Source organism: Mugil cephalus, chromosome 4 (assembly GCF_022458985.1).
Source record: "Mugil cephalus isolate CIBA_MC_2020 chromosome 4, CIBA_Mcephalus_1.1, whole genome shotgun sequence".
Classification (NCBI taxonomy): domain Eukaryota; kingdom Metazoa; phylum Chordata; class Actinopteri; order Mugiliformes; family Mugilidae; genus Mugil; species Mugil cephalus.
The window spans coordinates 14,615,081-14,634,777 of record NC_061773.1 but is presented as its reverse complement, the minus strand read 5'-3'; the positions used below and the strand labels follow the sequence as shown (position 1 = coordinate 14,634,777).

Below are 19,697 nucleotides of genomic sequence, written 5' to 3'. Positions count from 1 at the left end.
ACCTGGACAAGGTCTCAAAAAGAGGACATGTCCAGGAAAAAGAGGATGTCTGGTCACCCTATGGTTGGGCACTTTCCCCTGATGAATGTTTGGTTAGTTGACTGTTGACGTCTTGTAACAGGCTACAGTGAAACCATCTGCTCTGAAGTTGATAAAACATTGATATAACTCTAATATGCAACATTTAAATCAGCTGTAATCAGATTCCATTCCATTCTCAGCGCATGAAGACACATGGGTCTACATGCGTCAACATCAGAGAAATGCTGTGACAATTACACTAGACCACCACAAAGACTACAGCCAATATGTTCTGTGTCTGTGGGAGAGCTACTATTAGCTAGGAGGCTAGGAAGAGATACAACCCATCATTTAAAGCAGGCCTCTCCTGAGTGATGTTGATCAGTTGGACTACAGTTTATTTCTTATAGAGGGTCATGCTGTCAAAATATTTGTGTTCTTGAATTTTTTTAACTCTTGTTTGATTTGTTTACCGTCGTCATTCTCGCCTCTCTTCATTAACCAGTTGGTTACGTTGATCAATGTAAGTGATGTCACTGACCAAGTCGTTCCACCACCAATTCAACATTTCATTCAACATGCTAAATGTTGTCAACGGTCAAGCAAGTATCCAGGCATCAGATCGGTATCCGGCTTCAACTAAGCCTGATCTAACATCCCTGTAGAGTCAAAATGTTTCATCCTCCTCTGGCCTCATTTGGTTAGAATCAAAACTGCCAAAAAACAAAACTAATTCTGTTTATTTAAGATCAGCTCGGGATCGTACATATTGAATAAAGATCTGTATTGGTTTGGGAGGGAAATAAAAAACATGATTGGAACATCTCCACCACAAACACTCATCGATAGTTGGACACTGGCTACTGTATGTTTGGTGGGTCACAGCCTTAAGTCAAAGCCCTAAAAACCGGGGAACCAAGAAACATTCATTTTAAATCAGATAAATCATTTTACTCTAAATGATTCTAGTAAAATATTCATTTTCCTCAGGCTCAACAACGATACATGTTACCTGAAAACACATGCAGACAATGAGTACCCTGTTGTTAACTCTCTCAGCAGGATATGGACAACACACAGTTCCTTTTAGCTGTAGCATCGTGTTCTGTTTCTTCTGACTGATAAAAGTTCACTAATCATGGAAAAGCTCAAAGACAAGGAATCTCGTTCAGAAAACCCAAAACACCAGCGGGACGCTAGAATAACTGAGTGCTGGACTGAGAACTACGGATATTGTATGGTACCAACACTGATTCAGAAAAAGATCACTCTTGAGCTAAATTGTCCCTGGGAGAGGGAAAATGCTAGGAATGTTAGGGTAACAAATCCAGTAGTCATCAGAGAACAGAGAGCAACCATCCAATACCACCACGCACTGGAACCCACTCAGCCAGTAATACTCTCCATATGTCTCATGCTGGTTTAGTCCAAACCGTTATGTCCCAGCTGACAGTTTAATTAGAAGCGGTCTGTTGTGCAGTACCAACAGAGACCATCATCAAAACACCAACACTGCTGACACAATGCAGGCGAATAGACAGCGAAAAAATAAAAGGCTGGATTAAACCGAACAAAAGCACTTGTCTTGTTTACCAAAAGTCTCCATATATGCTGTAAAAAGCAGTTTGATCCTTAGCTCGTGCTTCTTCGCTATTAAACAAATGTGCAATAGTTACCATACAACTCTGAAATGTGTTTGTCAGGCTGTTAATCCAATAAATGCTGCAGTCTGGCTCAGTGTAACCATCTGCTCCGCTGTTGATAAAATGTTGACATTACTGCTTTATGCTGCATTTAAGTGGTTCAATCAAGATTCCTCCAGGTTCATTCTCAGCAAGAACATATGAACACAGTTAATTTGCTTTGTTCATCAGTTAATGAGTTAGCAAACTTGCAGTCTGTTCCCCTTTGTTTGTTTGTGTTTTCACACACTGAAAAACCAAGTGGACCAAAATGCATCATTACAAACCACAAGCGAACCATCACAAAGGTGTCTGGTAGTGGAGAAATAAATAAACACAGGAAGATGGTCCTGTGTTCTGGACTGGTACATTCATCAGCAAGAATAACACTGATGTGCAATCTAACATGGGGCCATAGTAGAGATCACATTTTCTCAGCAAAACTATAATGAAGAATGCACTTTGTGAAAATGTCTTGAAAATACTATGTTGCCCTGTGCCACACTTTTCCAAAAAGAAGCCTTTTAATAGTAACAACAAATCTGCGCATTTAGCTGCATATTACAACTGCAACATGAAAAAAGGTGACATTGTAGCTGACGCTTTATAAATATTCTACATTAAAATATTAGTGCTGGTGCTAGAAAGTCCAACGCCATGTTCAGAAACATGGCTACAGTTCCAAGACAATTATTTAGTTAGACTAAATTTCATAGCCACATAAGCTACTTAAAATATTCTTCTTTCTCATATTATTTTTATAGTAACATGTTCAAGAGCAGAAAGGCCTTCTGCGCTTTCCAAAAAGGAAACATCACATCAATAACGGTTTTTCGTTATCCTCGATCACTTTCTAAAGTTTCTATTTATGTGAAGCATGAGTAGTTTCTCTAAAAGCTGCTCACTGGTTAGGACACATCTGGACCTTTAGACATTTTCCTAAAAGTCCCACTAACTTTACATAAACATACCTGCACATACACGAGAAGTGTAATAAATATGAGCCCTCCAAACTGTCATCTTTTCCCCAACATTTCAAACTTGTGAACACATTTTGTTCGCAAAGATATAAAACTATACAGATCATTAAAAAAGTAAACCTCCCAAACAGACAGATCTGAATGGTACTTACGTGACAATGCCACGAGTCAATGTTTTTGCTGCAAAAACAGCCAAAGGTTTGATTGTTATTATCGCTGGCTGCCACAAATTGCTGGAATAGGAGCGGTTAGAGGATTAGGTGTTATCCTTTGAAGACACAAACACACCGTAATCCTGGTGAAGCAATTTCAGTAGTCCCTCAATAAAGACAAGTGTGAAGGCTTATTTACTCCTCTAAACTCCACATAAACCCCACGGGAGATTTTTTTTTTAGATCCTAAAATCTAAAATCCTAAAATCCACAAATAAAAGTTGGCCAATCATGACTAATGAGGGCTTATTCTAACCTGAGTGTGCTGGGCCTGCATCACATCCAAGACTTAAACCACTTAAATATGAAATTTGGATTAAAGGATCTAAACATTTAAGGCATTTTGCTCAACCAACCAATTACAGAAACTACCTGACCAACCCCTTCATCTACTGGAAAAACCATGTACTTGGGTGCAAAGACGTTATGTTCGGGAGGGAAGGGGGAAAATTATATATATATATATATATATATATTCTTTAATATGTTGGACTGGGATGAGCACACATTAAACTCAGATTGTGGCTTTTTCCTTTCCTTTCCTTTCCAAATTCAAACGGGGACAACCTTCTGGCATGGGATTGCTGTCATATCAAACTAACTGGGAGGTAATTGAAAACACACTCCAGTCCAAGTCTGACATCAGTTCCTGCACCTACACTTGTTTCAAACATTCAGCAATTCATCAGCCTCGTTACACAGAACAACTCTTGTAGCACGACAAAGTGGTACGCACAACAGCGAATGTGAAACCCTCGCCTTCCCCGTGCATCCCTGACATCTGCTTTGCATCTGGCCTCGACAACAAGAACCGTACAGTGATTCTGAATGTAACTATTGTCCAGTTTCCAGCAGCATCTCTACTTATAATTACAGCTTCATGTTAATGGAATGTACACAAAACAGTTAAACACATGAGTCAAACAAATATTAAATTAATATTTTGAATGTCTGTGTTATAAAACTATGACATGGAGGGGCATTCAAATATGCAAAAAAAAAACCTCCATTTAACCCTGAATGTCAAAATAAAAGACAGAAATTGTGTAGAGATTAAAAACAGACCTGCTGTTTGTTAAGCTAAAGTGGTGGTCTCCTTCTGGAGGCTGCAGCTCTTCTGTTTTAACCATCAGGTCATCCTCAGGGACTAAATTCCAAGGCTGATTGCCAGCATTTGAACCAAGGTTAAGCAGAAGGAAAAGGACTCACTTCTACAGTAAATATGAAAACAGAATACTTCTACTGCACTGGGATTTAATTCCAAAAAGTTATAGGAACAAAGAATAGCCCAAGAGCAGCTCAGACCAAGGATCTACTCAACCTACTCACAGATCAAGCCATAGATTATAGAGAAGAAAAAAAATTAATTAAAAAGACACCCAAGCAAACATTGAACCCTGCAGATTCAAAGATCACCTTTTATTAAAATTAGATAGTATAAAATACTGTGAAAGGTCAGTTGTCATGTTTAGATTCTTCTCCATCACACAATACCCCCAGATATGTGTCTGAGTTCAAATTCATTCAGAATCATCTCTAATAAGAAAAACATTAACAGATGGTATGAACGCCTCAACGCCCTGATATGAACATCATGGGATTACATAAAAAAGAAATAAGACACTGGAACAGCCCAAATCCTCACAAGAACTGATAATGCTTGGAACAACCAGCCTTTAAAAACCATGCACAGTGTATCAAAAAGACGTAGAAACATTTTTAAGCCAGCCTCACACCAAGAATTAATTAAGTTTTGTATCATTTACTGCATTTTGATGACAAGCATTTTGAAAACATTCTTGAATTACATATATTGCCTAAGCTATTGTACAGTACTGAATGAGTCATTTTTGGACGTGCAACCACAGCTCTTCTCTCTTCTGAGCCATTCAGAAATGGTTCAGCGTTGAATCGTAGACACGTGTTGACAGGAGACGTCTGTCACACATCTGGTTCTGGTGCAAAGCGATTCCCTAACCAGTGTGGTAACTTTGTCCACAAGAGCAAGTTTAATACTTAAAATAACCACACACACACATTTCACCAGACATCAAACTGGTTGGATGGGACCAAATATTCTGGCCAATGTGAGGAAACAAAACTGAACAGGCTGAAAACAAAGCCTGTATTTGATGTTAAATACAAATATAATACAATTTGCCTTTGTTCCCTTTATGTTCCATCTGCACAGCACAATGATGAAGCCATGATAAAACCCTAAATAGAAATACACAAGTGATAGCAGAGTCGCTCTAATTTAGGAAAATGTTAACGATAAAGGGACTGCACCTAGTGTTGCATCAAAACATCTTTTGACAAATTACTCAATCCTGAGTGATATTGTTTTAATAAAGCGTCCAATGTCAACTGACATTTTGAAGTTTTAGTTAGTAAGAACACAATTATTATTCAAACAATAGTATCATCTACCAAAACAGCAAAATAAATCACTTAACCACAGGCAGCATATCAAGTTTATGACAGTTCATGTCATTTATAAGACAGGCATCCCATAACAATTAAAACTTTACTGTCCATACAGGACCTGGTATTAATGCTCTAATTTTCAAAATTAAAAACAAACTGCACACAACTAATTTTTATGTTGGATAGCATGAAGGCCACGTGCTACAATTTGAGTAAAGCAGCCCGCTGCCATGATTAAATCTAATTAACAACAGAAACATGTTAACGTTATACTTTAAATTACAATCAACGTCAATGAATCCTCTGAAAAAGGTTGGTCTCACTATGACCAATCTGAATTAACCTCTGAACTGAGCATGATTGTATACTAAGTGAAAACTCTTTCACTGACACTATTTTGTTCTCAATAAAAAGCACCAGGGGAAAAAAATACTCATTTCAAACGACTGGACAACTACAGTCTGTCAGTATTTCCATTAAATTCATTACACAAGAGCTGACAGACTGTGATGGGATTACATTAAAAGGTTGGTCTCATCTCTGACATCCACGAGGCATCACTGCATCTGCATCCGCACATGTAAAGACTTACGATCGCAGCTGCCAACGCTTTCAAGATCCATAAATTTGTGCTTATATTCACTAAGCAGCCTAATTAAAGAACTGAAGGCTGAGGATTTGTGTTAACCATTTAACATGAAACGCTCGTTACATAACAAGTCTCTGGGCTAAAATAAAAAATCTCACTGTCAAGTCTGCAGCCGCTGGCAGCGGCCCAGCTTTAGCGGGCGGCTATGTCACCACCAAAACACACAGCTCTCAGCGGTGGGTTAATACATCATGTCACTTGTCAGCCAGGCCCAGGCTGTTTAATGCCTGGCCAGGTGGTCCACTGTGTCGAAAGCTACTCAGCAGTGGAATGAATGTGTGTGTGTGTGTGGAGTAACTCCACTGACGTATGTTGTTTTGTCTAGGCTGGGCTCAGTCTGCCATTACTTATCGCTCACTTACACCTGTCACCCTAAGACCTAGCTCACTGTCAAGTCAGCGGCGGCTACGTGAAGAGACAAGACAGAAAAAAAGGTTACAGTTATAATCACCATGTTTACACGCGCAAAGAAATGGTGGGATTTAAGGACATAGTCTTTGGAATTGCAACAACACTCGGGACGTTTCACCCGTTTGCTGACAAATAGTATTTTATGGCTAAAACCTGCTCCAACTACGGGATTAGTTCTTACTGGAAACACTTTTCAATAAAACCTCCGAAATAAACTTTAAATTTCAGCTTTATTAAGTGGCATAAATACAATCAATTTGGCCAGAAAGCACACAGTGTCCAAATAAAACAGAAACAGATCAGGAACGTTACTATTATACAGAACTTGGATGTTAAGCAGTGTCTGCTGTTTTATCTGCTCTTTCACCAAAGGTAAGATGACTCTTTATTTTATTCTCTCTTCTCTATCAATGAATCATTCTTAAATCATGTGTCGACAAAACAAGACTTCGCCTTTGGGCCGCGGTCAAGTTTCTAACATTACGAAGAGGAAAGGAGCAGCTGCAGTTAGCTGTTAGTTGAAGAGGTGCGGGCAAACTACTTACACCAAACACAGCATGAAACAAGACATGGTTGCTTTTAGTTTTTACAATGTGAGACTGTAATGGGACCCGCCAGTTGATCTGTTGTTATTTGTAAGTAGCTGTTCAAAGAGCGTTAGTCTGGCAACAGCTGTGGTCTGAAAGAAAACTGAAGCACGTTGGTGTTGATATGCTTCAAACCACATACAAAGTGTTTATACCTGTGGCTCCTTACAAAAATATCAGTTTATTTCTCTTTCAAAAGCAGGGGGGTAAAAAAACACGCAGTCAGCACTAGTTTAAGCAGATACTCTTTAAACCACTTATTGCTGCCTGTGCCGTGTTAATTCAGTGTACGGGAGCTACTGTGTTCTGATGGTGGGGGAACCTCATTCCTCACAGACTGTACAATGTTACTAGTTTATGTTTTCTACTCGTAATTGTGAGAGTTTTAATTAGAGTGGCTGTTTGTAATGTTGCCTCTTGCAAATAATTTCTTGATCTCAATGAGATTTCCTGAATAAACTAATGAATTAACTAACTAAGTAACCTGAGTAATAACTATGTGCACTGTAATTACAGTCACTACGATTGTCATCCTTTGATAAAAACACGCAGTATCTTAAACATGGTCTGGTATTAACTCACCAAGAAACCACGGCAAGGTGACATAATTCAATGCATAAATACGCCAAGCAGCCACAACATTATGACCACTGACAGGAGAAGTAAATAACATCAACCATCTTGTGACAATTCAGTGTTCTGCTGGGAAACTTTTGGATCTGGCTTTCATGTGTATGTTACTTTGACATGTACCACCCACCTAGACCAGACCAGACACCCCCATCCCACAGCAGTGACATAGCATGACAGCAGCAGCCATCCCCAGTGTGATGCAGCCTGGCACAGACACATACACAAAAACACTTTTAGAACAGAGATCCCTCCCCTCAACACACAGGATCCAAAGGCCCACATTAACAACATCCTGTTACCAGACTCCACAGGACACCCTCAGAAGGCCCATGTCCTTTATCTGATGAGTCACAACTGTTTTGGAGGCACAAAGGAGACCTACACAATATTAGGAAGGTGGTCACAATGTTATACCCAATCTGTGTATGTTACTTTGCATGCGATACACTGAAGCATTACAATGTTTAAAAATTAGACTGTTTTTTGAAAAAAACCTGAATCCGATTCTTAAAACAGGGGCCTAATAAAATGGATGCATTGCATGAGCACCACACCAGAGAACATCCCCTGGCTCAAAGACTTCTAGAGCAGATGGTAACGGCTGGCAGCGCTGCTCTCAGTGCAGTTACAAGTTGTGAATAGCTTGTTTATCTGTATATAGACCTATAAACTAAAAAGCATCCATGTTATGCTGTAAGTGGTTGTAAGCAACTAAATGACAGCTTCATTTCTACCATCAGTGCTAAATTAAATTTAAATCGAAACAAATTCCTTATTATGCTTTCACAGAATGCATATTAACTTGTGATGAACAATATTATTAGATCAAAGAAAAACAACAAAAGTAGAGAAGAAGGTCTGCAATAGTTAACATCCTGGTTAACAATACTAAATATCCCAAAACTTGCTAATGATTTAAGGGGAAGTAAATGCATTGAATGTGTTTGTTAGAACTAAATGACACGACAACATGAATGTAAATATCTTGCGATGTATATGAGACAACTCCATTGTTAATCTTTAGAGGGAATGCAACGTGCAACATTACAACTCAGTGGCCATTTAGCTGTCACAAACTGACTTAACCAAGTTCAGATTTGACACGTCGGCGTTGACAGTCAGGAGAATAAAATACTATCGAGTGTGAAGTTCTGTCTTGTCCAATCATCGGTGCCAGAAAACAAAATAAACTGAATTCTATACACGTCCATTTCTGCTGCGGTGCGCAAAGACAAGAATTCAAAGTAGATCCAGGCTTTACAAGGGTTCACTCAAGCTCACAAACACGTCGGGCTTTACAGGAACAGCCCTACGTGACAGGAATGATGTGTATTTAGTGTGTTGTTGTGGGTGGCTTTCCCCATTGAACTGCTTTATTAGGGAGTGAAATACCAGTGAAACACCCTGACAGCCCAAACTTTGCTATAGAAAATTAGTGACAGTAAAAACATTCTCCAGTTGCTGGCCCTCTTCCCAGAGTCATAAAAGTTTAAAGGTGTTCATAATTGCTAACACACCTGTAACAGTCCGGGCTCATGTTCCTTGGATGTTTATATCTGGGCCCCCTTCTTTTTCCTCTCCTCTTGAAGGCTGAAATAGTCACATGTTTTCTATTTAACTGTTTTGCTGTTAAACTTCAGCCATTGCTTTTTTTTTTCCTCTGGTTGTTTATAGAGAATACTGTCCCTTATTGGTTTTTTTTTTCTTCATTTCTCCATGTCTAGGGACAATGCAAAAAAAGATCCAGTAAATTCTTAAGAGCAGCTCTGGTGAAGTCCAACATCTCTCTGATTTGACAACGTAGGTTGAAATCAACCCAAGAACAGCTGAACCTCGACAGCTGTTGAATACACTGAGTGAACACAATCTCTTCAGTTTTAATACTGAGAATCATTTGGACTTTGTCCTTTGGAAAGTTGTCTCATACTCTTTGCTGATTTCCAGTAATTCTGTTTTTGACCAATTTCTGGCATTTTCTGTGCCATTTATCAGTGGTTATTTATGGATGTGTTATAGTCAAGAGAGCGCTTCATCACTCTTTAGAAACTCAAGGCTGCAGAGGTCTGAAACATATTAGAACTTAGTGATTAAAAGGGCTAGAGATAAGTCTGAGATGCTCGTTCTGTTACAGACATGCAGTCAGACCAGGGGTATCATATGGCTACTGGGCCATTGTCCGAACATATGACTCACAGCATGAATTTGCAAAGAGCAAAAATTACGCAGAAGACTGGAATTTCAATTTAAGTAACTGTTGTTCCTATTTTGTCCATTGACTTAGTAACAGTAGGGGACATAATACAACACCTAGAGGTAAACAGCAGAAGCCATGTGCCAAAACTGCATTTTATTTTTTATTAAGAAATTTCAGGTTGTTAATCAAATGTTTTGTTAAAGAATAGTTAATTAAATGTTAACGTTTTCATAATGTACTTGTACTTCTTTGCACTAAAACAAAGGGAACATTTTGGAGTAGTTGTTATTTACAGGTTATTTTGCTATTATGTAACGGGTCTGGCTCAGTTGAAATAAAGTTGGGCTGCATGTGACCCCTGAACTAAAAGGTCACAGCTGTGTTGTAAAGAGGAATCCCAAGAACCTTGGTTCAGACTGTCATTGCAATTGCATAGTTTAACTCACCACTTTGACTCCATTATGTTGCGTGTCTAAACCAACATAGAGAATAAAAACAACACACAATTGGATAGTCCTACAATCAAAGGGAGTGGACGAAATGCCTGAATTGCTGTAGAATGTTTGTCCTTTAGGTTGCACTCACATCAGGCAATTGTGCCGTACTCAAGCATGTCTGCCCCCTAAAATCCTATGGACTCTATGGCTAGTGTGAGTGCAACCGTACTGCATCTGAGTTTGGTACGCTTCCCTGGCCCAGTTACGTGAACCGTAACCAGCTAACCATTACGTATAAAGCGAGCAACCATCTCTCCATCACAACAACAACGGCAGCAAAGTCAGACGTGGAGGGCTGATTATTTTGAAGGCTGTAGAGAACGAGAACGTGCATCGTATATCAACATGACGAAGGCAACGGTGCCTTGGCCCACTTGGTTTGGGGTAATGCGAGTGCCGTCACTATATTTTACAAGACACAATAGCAGATTCTAAACATCTTGCTTCTTCAAAAGCAGACATTTTGTAGTAAACAAATTCGACTTAAGGGCACTTAGATGAGGTGTATGACTCCATCACCATCTCACACAACCAGTCAAAACTGACCGATTGATTCTTCATCCAGCATAATAGTTTCAAATGAAACGTCTCCTGACCAAAGTTCCCCCACTAAAATGTTGTGGGCAGGTTACTTTGGCCTAGCTTCCAAACCATCACACAGAGACAACAAGACAGGACAACAACGGTGATGTGAAACACTTGTCAATCTTGAAGATTCAATTTACCAGTAAGATAGTTCCAAGACCTTAAGACCAAAACTGTGCAGGCAAGAAATCTCAACTCAACACAGATTATGTCATTTTACACAATTGCAGTGTGTGCGTGCGTCAGTCGATTTTCAATTACTTCAAGTACATTTGTTCTCAAAAGGATAAGTGTAGATTTGTCTGGTTGTCAAGTCTGTAAAGACAAATAGAAACACAACTAGCAACTCTAAGAATCAAAAATCAAACATCACAATTCATTTCACATGTCAGAAGTAAGTTCATATTGAAATGTTCAATGATGAGAAGCATCTGAACCTTTGAACAAAATTCTCATTCAAGACAACTCAACATCAGGAAGGAAACAATAAGAAAACCAAACGTTCCTGCTGGAGGGACTGTCCTGCGTCCAATTTCACAAAGTCATGAGTCCTCCGTTAGTTTAGATAGAGCTTTCTGAAACAAAGCATGGTGAAACAACATTAAATCAGGCGGTTAAATCAATGAAAAACGCAACTCATCAACCAATTTAGCAATCTGTGTGTAGCAAATGTTTACTCACTTCACACCAGTTACCACAACAATAACTGTCTCTTGGATATTAAAGTGGTAACCTTGCACAGAGATGGGTGATGAATGAAAATAAAACCCATCATAAAGTTTATTTGTGAGGTGTCATTCGACTATGAGTCTCTAAAGAAGCTACAGACTGGAGGGATGAACTACATTTGTATTATATTTTCTCACAAGATGAAAGGACCCAAACACCTAGACTTGGAACATCTTGAATGAAACATCTTTTACTCCTTGAACACCAGAATATTATCTCCAGAACAGACAAAGTGACTTATAACCCAACAAAATTCTACTATTTGTTGATACTTTGAAGGAGATGGAAGCACCCTTAACTGAAACACCAGTCTCTCTGAGGAGTCGTCCAAAACCACATGCAGTATTTGACTACTGGTCAATGCAATGTAATCATGCAAACTCTACCCTATAATCAGTGTCTGTCTAATGGCTACTAAATGAAGTGTCTGACCATCAGCCAAGAGGAATGCCGAGCCAAAGGAGAAGAAAAATACTCATAGAGTCTAATGAAAGATAGGTTGGTTATTATAAGTCATTACTGAGTGGCCGGGCAGAGACCACAGACATTCCTCCTGACAAAACACACTCACACTTTGGTTGTCAACTTCCAGCTTTTCTGCTTTCTCTGCAATTTTTGCTGCACATATTTTTCCCTGTACACCTTTAGGGGACATTTAGGAGAAAACGAGACACTTTAGTCTCTCTTACGCTCTGTCTTTTTCCATATGTGTCACTTTCTGTGTGTGTGTGTGTGTGTGTGTGTGTGTGTGTGTCTTTGCCTCTCTCTCTCTCTCACACAGCAGCAGATGCATGGTGGGTGGTCAGGAAAGGGTTAAGTGCTGTGCTCCATAAAGTCTGTGTTAAGAGTTTGCTGAAAGCTACTGGTTCAGCCTTTAAATACAGTCATTTGACGCATCCAACCAGGGGCTTGTAGCCGAGAGCAGCTGCTTGACCCAAACTGAGGCTATAAGGCGAGCTGGTGCGTCGTCGGCATCACACCTCTGTGGACAGCATGAAGGCTCTGTTATTCACCTGCGTGCTGGTGCCGTGGCTGGTGGCAGCATCTGCCAGGTTTGAACCAGGCTCACAGCGGATCCCAGGATCTCTACCTGGCAGCCAGCTCAATGGATACTTCACTGACCATTTGAAACTAAGGAGGGCAAGGGTGAGAACTTTTTTGTTTTTGTTTGCATATCAGTATGATGCAAAAAAATAATCAACAATGTTCTTTAAAAAAATGCTTTGTAAACTGAAATGTACTCATTTATATTTAAAGCTCAATGTCAGCAAGTAAACAGTTCTGATCAGTCTTTTTGAAGCATTACTTCATAAGACACTTGTGGTTTTCCCTGTAAATAATGATGTCTAACATAAAAAGATGTTACTAAAAATAGTTTAGTAACTGTGACCACAGAGAAACACTGCTAAAGTTTTGTTCAGAACAGACTATTTTTATGTTAGTTAAACGATGTCTGGTGGTTCAGTAGAAAACCATTTGAAAAGAGATGATTGAAAAACAGATGAAAGATAAGGGACACAATGTGAATGATTATAAACTAAAGAGGAGGAATAGCTCACATTTCAAGAATAGCTCACAATATACAAACTTATGTGGCCACAATCTACTTTAATCCTTTAATCTGCTTTCTCAGAGTTGGTAACAACAAAACCTGTCAATACTTCATTTCAGTGCCCTCCTCCTCCAACCAATAATAATTCATTCAGTTCCAACACACATACACTGCACAAAACACACACGCCAACTTCCTGCGCTGTGTTAAACTAGAACAACTCGGGCCTGAACGCACCACACTAACCCTCAACTAACCGCACTAACCCCTTCAAAAAATATTTGGATGAACCAAAACCAAACTCTGGTCTGATTTGTCCTTCGAGAAACACTTGCAGAAAGGGAAAACCCCACAAACAATCCGCAGAGCGAGAAGGAACGAAGGCTGAGACTATACGACTATGGAAAGTAACTTCACTTTTAATGAACTTCATCTGGGACCAGCTGTTTTTTATATAAAATACCACCAGTGCCAGGCACTTTAGAGATGGGACCCTTACATTCTGCAATGCCACAGCTACACACTTATGACACGTTTATAAGGCGACATTTTTAATCTGTAATATGAAAAGATTTCTCTCCTTCCTTTGGCTTAGGCCAGTTTGAGACCCAGGAGGGTCGAGGCTGCTGTTTTGCTTGAGGATACTTTGCCTGGGTGCAGCCACTCAAGTGGAGGGAACGGAGGCTTTGATGATGGAAGATAAACTAACAAAACATCAGACCAGCAGTGAGGCAGGATTCAGAGTTAGTGGCTAGTTTAATAAAAGCACTGTAGTCCCCTCCTCTAGGACTGGATGTTCACAAAGTTTTGCTTCAATAGCATTGGCGGACAGTTTATAAACTAGGCAAGTACCAAAGTTTTTAATATGCTATGAGGTGTGTTCAGGCCAAATGGTGGAATTTATCCATCATCCAAAGGTTTAGAAGTTTCTGAGAGCTGCTGGTTTCTGCATGTGTACAGCCAGAGGGGTCAACGTGACATTTATTTTGTCATCTGCCCAAGTCTGTGCAAACTCTTGTAGGGGTGTACACTACACAAGATGAAACACTAGACCAGAAACGTAAATGGTCACACAAATGTTTTTGATATTTCCACGTTGTTGCGCAAAGCGCAACAAACAAGATGCATTTCTTGATGTCAGAACGTCATGCGTTATAATAAGAACCTGTAAAAACTGTTCATGTGTGTTAACACTCAATGCACTGTTTATATGAGAACCATGAAATATGCATCATCTTCACACCAACCTGACTTCCACCTATAAATATAAATCAGGTGTCATTGATCAAAGCCTGGTTATTGGTGACTTCATGTAGAAAGAGACTTCAGAAACAATGTATGGACCAGGTATGATCACTAACACAAAACAACTCATATACAAGGAAAAACAACAAGTAACCAATAATAATAAATGTCCAACAAACAACTAAATCTCGCTGAAAACTAGGACCAAGCACACTGCAGTAGTTAATTCTGCTCAGCCAGTAGTCGTGTGTTGGCGCAGAGGCCGACGAGATGCAGCGACTGCAGCCAAAAGCTGAACCTGGCAAAACTTTTGTGGAACCTAATGAAACATCATCCAACAACGCAATGCACTGGCCAATCAAATAAATCCAATCATCCATTCCTGACATGCGCCTTTTAACATAGATGGTGCAACACTAGTATTTACCTGCATTGTGGACGGCTCGCTAGAGTCAAAAAAATCTGGCTGAATGCGTTATAAACTGAGACACGGTGCTTTAGAGTTGATAAATAGACTGAAAGTGAACCTCCTGGATCATAACCCATGTTGCCCAGACCAGTACAGACCGCAGTGGTGTTTACAGTCTGAATGTCCACTCAGCCATAGTTTATTAGCCCCAACAGGATTCCTAACAGACTCAAACTCTTGTTCTCCAATGATTAACATCACATATTCAGTTACCACTCTTACCATTTACAATGAAGTCCTAACACTGACAGCCACCATCAACAAAGCAAACAGTGGGTTTATCCCAGTCTACACAAGGACGACCGTAAACTCCTCAAGCTAACTACTTGACAACATTTTCTAACTGTGTGAAGATAAGTTTTGTATTAACCTTTTCAAACTAGTGTTAGTAATCCGACTCCAGGCTAAGCCACAGGTAACAGTTTTGTTAATTTTTCCATTTGGTTCCAACTCATCATGTGGCAGATATAAGCTTATTTACGAAAGCTGAATTCCTCACTCTGGCAGTGTCAGTGTTTTTGTTCTGTCCAATAAGCTGGCCGGTATATGACCAGGCCATCTTTTCTCCTGCAGAGGGCGCTGCCTCTTGAGGACGAGCCTGATGACAGCCCAGCCACAGATGGTGGAGACGCCTCCGGTAAGAGAAAGTTTAGGGGTAAAGGGGAACATGAATAAAGTAAACAGTAATTTGTAGCAAATGTAGAAAACGTGTAAGGTACGATCCCAGCGTTATAGAACAAATTCAGGTCAGATGTTTTCTTCCAGTACATTCAAGTGTAAATTTAGAGAAATAAATTTAAAAAAAGTATATATTTATCTACCTTGCAATTATTGCAATATTCTTTATATCATCTTTCCAATAAAATATCAACTCTGGTGTAGACTGGGACTTTTGTACCTGTTGTAGCATAAAAGGTACATCTTTGGGTATTTACTGGTTGTTCAGGCAAATCAAGACAGTTGACTGAAGACGTCAACTTGGGATTCAGACACTGCCGCCATAGTCACTAGACCTGCCTACGACAACTCTTTTCATGTGGTGACTGTGTTGCAGACCTTCCCACCTGCCTGCTGTGTGTGTGTCTGACGGGCTCAGTGTACTGTGAGGAGGTCAGTCCAGACATGACCATGGTTCCCACACTGCCTAAAGAAACGTCCTATCTGTACGCCCGCTTCAACAAGATCAAAAAGATCAGCTCCAAAGATTTTGCAGACGTTGGTAAGTCTGAAGATCGTCACTTATCAGAAACCTGCTGGTTTCTCAGCAAAGCCGTGTGGTCAAAGCCTGAAAGCTTTCAGACAGCGGTTTTCTAGGAATATCAGTTTGGTTCTTAGAGACTTCCACAGTATTTATTTATGTGATGTTTTATTTAGTTTTATTGTTTTATTTAGAGAAAGCCTGTGTATACTGCAGGAGTTTAGTAATAAAGCAGTAGTCCAACTTGAAAATCAATTTTGTGATGTCAAGCTTAATTTACCATGAGATGGATCCACAATGGGATCCTTAATATAAAGTGCACGATATTTGATCAAGATGTCAATTGTAAAGTGGTCAGAGTATCTCACTGGTCACTGTTGAGTATTTATCAAATAGTAGGGAGTAGTGAAGGATTTAAGAATGAGATGACGTTGTACACAATCCTAAAAAATGTGAATTGACGTGTGTATCGCTCAGTTAGACTCGAATAAAAAGATACAATGAATCATCTTTCTGGGAGAAGTAAAACTAAACATTTTTTGAGGTCCAACTAGTGTGAGACATGTCAGTTAATGGAAGTAAAACCAAAAATCACTGGCGAGTCTCTTTGTAAACTTTTGCACAATGCTTCCATTTAGAAGGAGACAAGGTTGTTGATAATCATCACTTGTGTAACATCCCGAAATCTAAACTCAAAAGGACTAGTTAGTAAACAGCGTCCATTTAACGTATGATTAATGTGTCTGCATTCCCCCCATCTGTCAACAGTGACTCTGAAGAGAATTGACCTGACAGGCAACATGATCTCAGAGATTGAAGATGGGGCGTTCTCCAAGCTGACGCTGCTGGAGGAATTGTCTCTGGCTGAGAACAGACTGGTGAAACTTCCTATGCTCCCTCCCAAGCTCACAACCTTCAACGCCAACTACAACCTCCTCAAAACCAAGGGTGTCAAGGCCAACGCTTTCAAGGTGATATCATAAATAGCACCTCTAACATTGATTAATTATATTTTATTTTATTAACAATTATTATATTTTATGATATTGTACAACATACTCAAGATACTGCACTCTTCAAGTTACTGTACTTAACATAGTACGTGACTCTCGTAATGTACAGAGACAAGTTGATTTCAATCTTTTCATCTACAAAATGATCAATTTAACTGAAAGTCACTTTTTTCCCGATGCCAAATTATATCTCTTTGAAAGTATGTGGGGACTATAATAATGTACACTTTGTGTATATTTGCAAGAACCCGTCAATTTCATCAGAAAAAAACCTAAACTTAACTCCATTGTCATTGTTCTGAAATTTTTTCTCCCCATGACAGAAACTTACCAAACTGGCCAACCTGTTCCTGGCCGACAATCAGCTGGAAGCCGTTCCACACATCCCAGAGAGCGTTCGGATCTTACATCTACAGGTTTCCATCTTTTACTGATAAGCATAAACCCTCCAATTGCTTTATAAAATGTTGCGTTCATGATTAGGTTTGTCCTTTGTTATTATCTCAACATCTTTGTATTTTTTTTTTCCAGAATAACAACATCACAGAGGTCAACATAGACACCTTCTGCAGGTCCAATGACACCTACTATCTACGACCAAAGCTCAGTGAGGTCCGTATGGACGGTAACCCAGTGGTGCTGTCCAAGTACCCCGACAGCTTCACCTGTATGAAAGTACTGCCTGTCGGACAGTACCGCTGAGAAGGCAGAAACTTTACTGTAGCCCCTTTGTTGCTGATGGAGCAGTTTTCCCACAACATGTGCTGGGATATACCATGACATTCTGGATTTTGAGGAGCTGGCCCCAAAGGTGCCAATGTTTTTATTTCAGAAAACCCACAAACAGCTTGCGTCACTGTCAAAATGAAATCAATTAATGGACTGGTTTGTGCAGAATTGGAGGCTTTTCTCAACTCCTCTAGGGGCTATTGACTGTTTAGGAGCACTATTCCAAGTTAGTGCAACCAGTTTTAAAATCTGCGTTTCTACCCATAACGTCCTGACTTCCTGACTGGAAGTTGGACTGAGAAACATGCAGTAATGACTTCTTGGCTGCATCTAGCTGCATCTATTTCCTGTGGTAGTCTACAAATAGGGATACAAACACACACTTCCAGAAGGTCTTTCACACAGACACACAAAGCCGTTCACCGTGCAAAGTGGAAGTAGATAATTGGATGATTTATTAAAGAATTGTCACAGGCTTTGACTTCACGCATATTGAGGCATTGACTCTTTTATTGTCAACAGTCCAATTTATTGTTTCATTTTGACCAGACACCTTACAACTACCCGAATCAATAAACCTACACAAAAGGATGCGGACACTGAACGCATAAACATAAATCAGCAAACGTCAGCGGGGCGGCTTGTATCTATTAGTTTTAAACAACAGCCCGACATATTCACATTATTTGTCAAACAAAATGTAAAATGGAAGCATTTTATTACGATACGCAATGGTAAGTAGTAAAGAACTCTTTTTTTTAATCCAGGATATTGCTATTGATGAGTTTGCATATTTTGCTGATCTAAACTAGTAAATTGTCCTACTAAAATCTTTCAGTTTAAGATTATGTATTTTTAAAATAGAGCTTTGTCTCACATAACATCACAAATGTCTGAAAATATTAGATTAAAAAAATTCCATCTCTTTGAGGACCTCCTCCTGATGAGCAGCCCCTTAACTGTCTTTCTTTAGTCAAACTCTCAACTGTACGACATCTGTTCGTGTCTATTTGATCCAATGCATGATTACGTTAGCAACAATGCATATGAAGTGATAGCAGTTTGCAGTGAGACAATCTTAGTCAACGTTCGAATTTAACCAGAGTTTAGAGCAGAGAGGCATTCACAACAAGCTCAAGCCTGAGATTACAATTAGATAGGTTTTAAATATGTTCACCAGGTCAATTTCAGTCAAACAAAAACAGATTTTACACCAAAATGTTAATCGTTAGTTATATTTACTCACAAACCTGAGAGATTTAACATTTCTCTTTGTGTTACCGGTAAGTTTTTCTGAGACGTCTTGCTTGTCAAATACATCCCAGCTGACTCAAGGTTAAGTAAACAAACATTGATAAAACATTACATGAACATTACATCTTCTTGAAAGGATAATAGTTAGTTGATCATTTTCTCATTAAGTGAAAAGAGGGCTAAGCTCTGCCATTGTGTGGATCAATAGTTCCATTTAAATGCTTCTCTATAAGGACGATGACAATGCTTTCTGAAGTATTTTGTGACTTAGATACACTTTGTTTTTTTGTTTTTTGTTTTTTTTTTTAATTTATAGACTCTAGTTGAAGTGAACTGGGGAACAATGTATCTATGAGCTATAGTAATGTGAAAGTAACTCCTCTCGCTTTTGTCTGCATTTACAATGTCATCCTGAACTCTTCCCTTCCAGTAATAAAAATCACCTAAGATTTTATTACTGATGTGAATAAAACAGTGGTGTACAGGAAGATGTGTATGTGACATGGCTATGTTTGAAGATATTTTATTAAACTTTTTTTTAATTAAGATGGGTTTGGAGTCCTTGTTACAATAGTCTTATTTAGCCAGATTTAAAAGTACTGAAACCACCTTTGACTAAAACTGCTAGTT

At 39.2% G+C, this 19,697-nt stretch overlaps 2 protein-coding genes across 3 annotated transcripts in view; one reads left to right on the top strand and one right to left on the bottom strand.

The window, feature by feature from the left end:
* The window catches only part of LOC125006725 (centromere protein P), an 82,205-nt gene that overhangs the window by 52,491 nt on the left and 10,017 nt on the right, over nt 1-19,697 (bottom strand). The gene's annotated exons all lie outside the window — the stretch shown is intronic.
* Nucleotides 12,391-19,613, top strand: ogna (osteoglycin, paralog a). The gene is made up of 6 exons (XM_047583036.1): nt 12,391-12,753; nt 15,447-15,510; nt 15,928-16,092; nt 16,840-17,042; nt 17,408-17,500; nt 17,616-19,613. Exons 1-6 carry the CDS (start codon nt 12,601-12,603, stop codon nt 17,784-17,786), a joined length of 849 nt encoding a protein of 282 aa, XP_047438992.1. The 5' UTR covers nt 12,391-12,600; the 3' UTR covers nt 17,787-19,613.

Coding starts and splice junctions, on each gene's coding strand:
- ogna (XM_047583036.1), top strand. CDS start 12,601: ATGAAGGCTCTGTTATTCACCTGCGTGCTGGTGCCGTGGCTGGTGGCA. Junction 12,754..15,446: donor TGAAACTAAGGAGGGCAAGG/GTGAGAACTTTT, acceptor TTTCTCCTGCAG/AGGGCGCTGCCTCTTGAGGA. Junction 16,093..16,839: donor CAAAGATTTTGCAGACGTTG/GTAAGTCTGAAG, acceptor ATCTGTCAACAG/TGACTCTGAAGAGAATTGAC.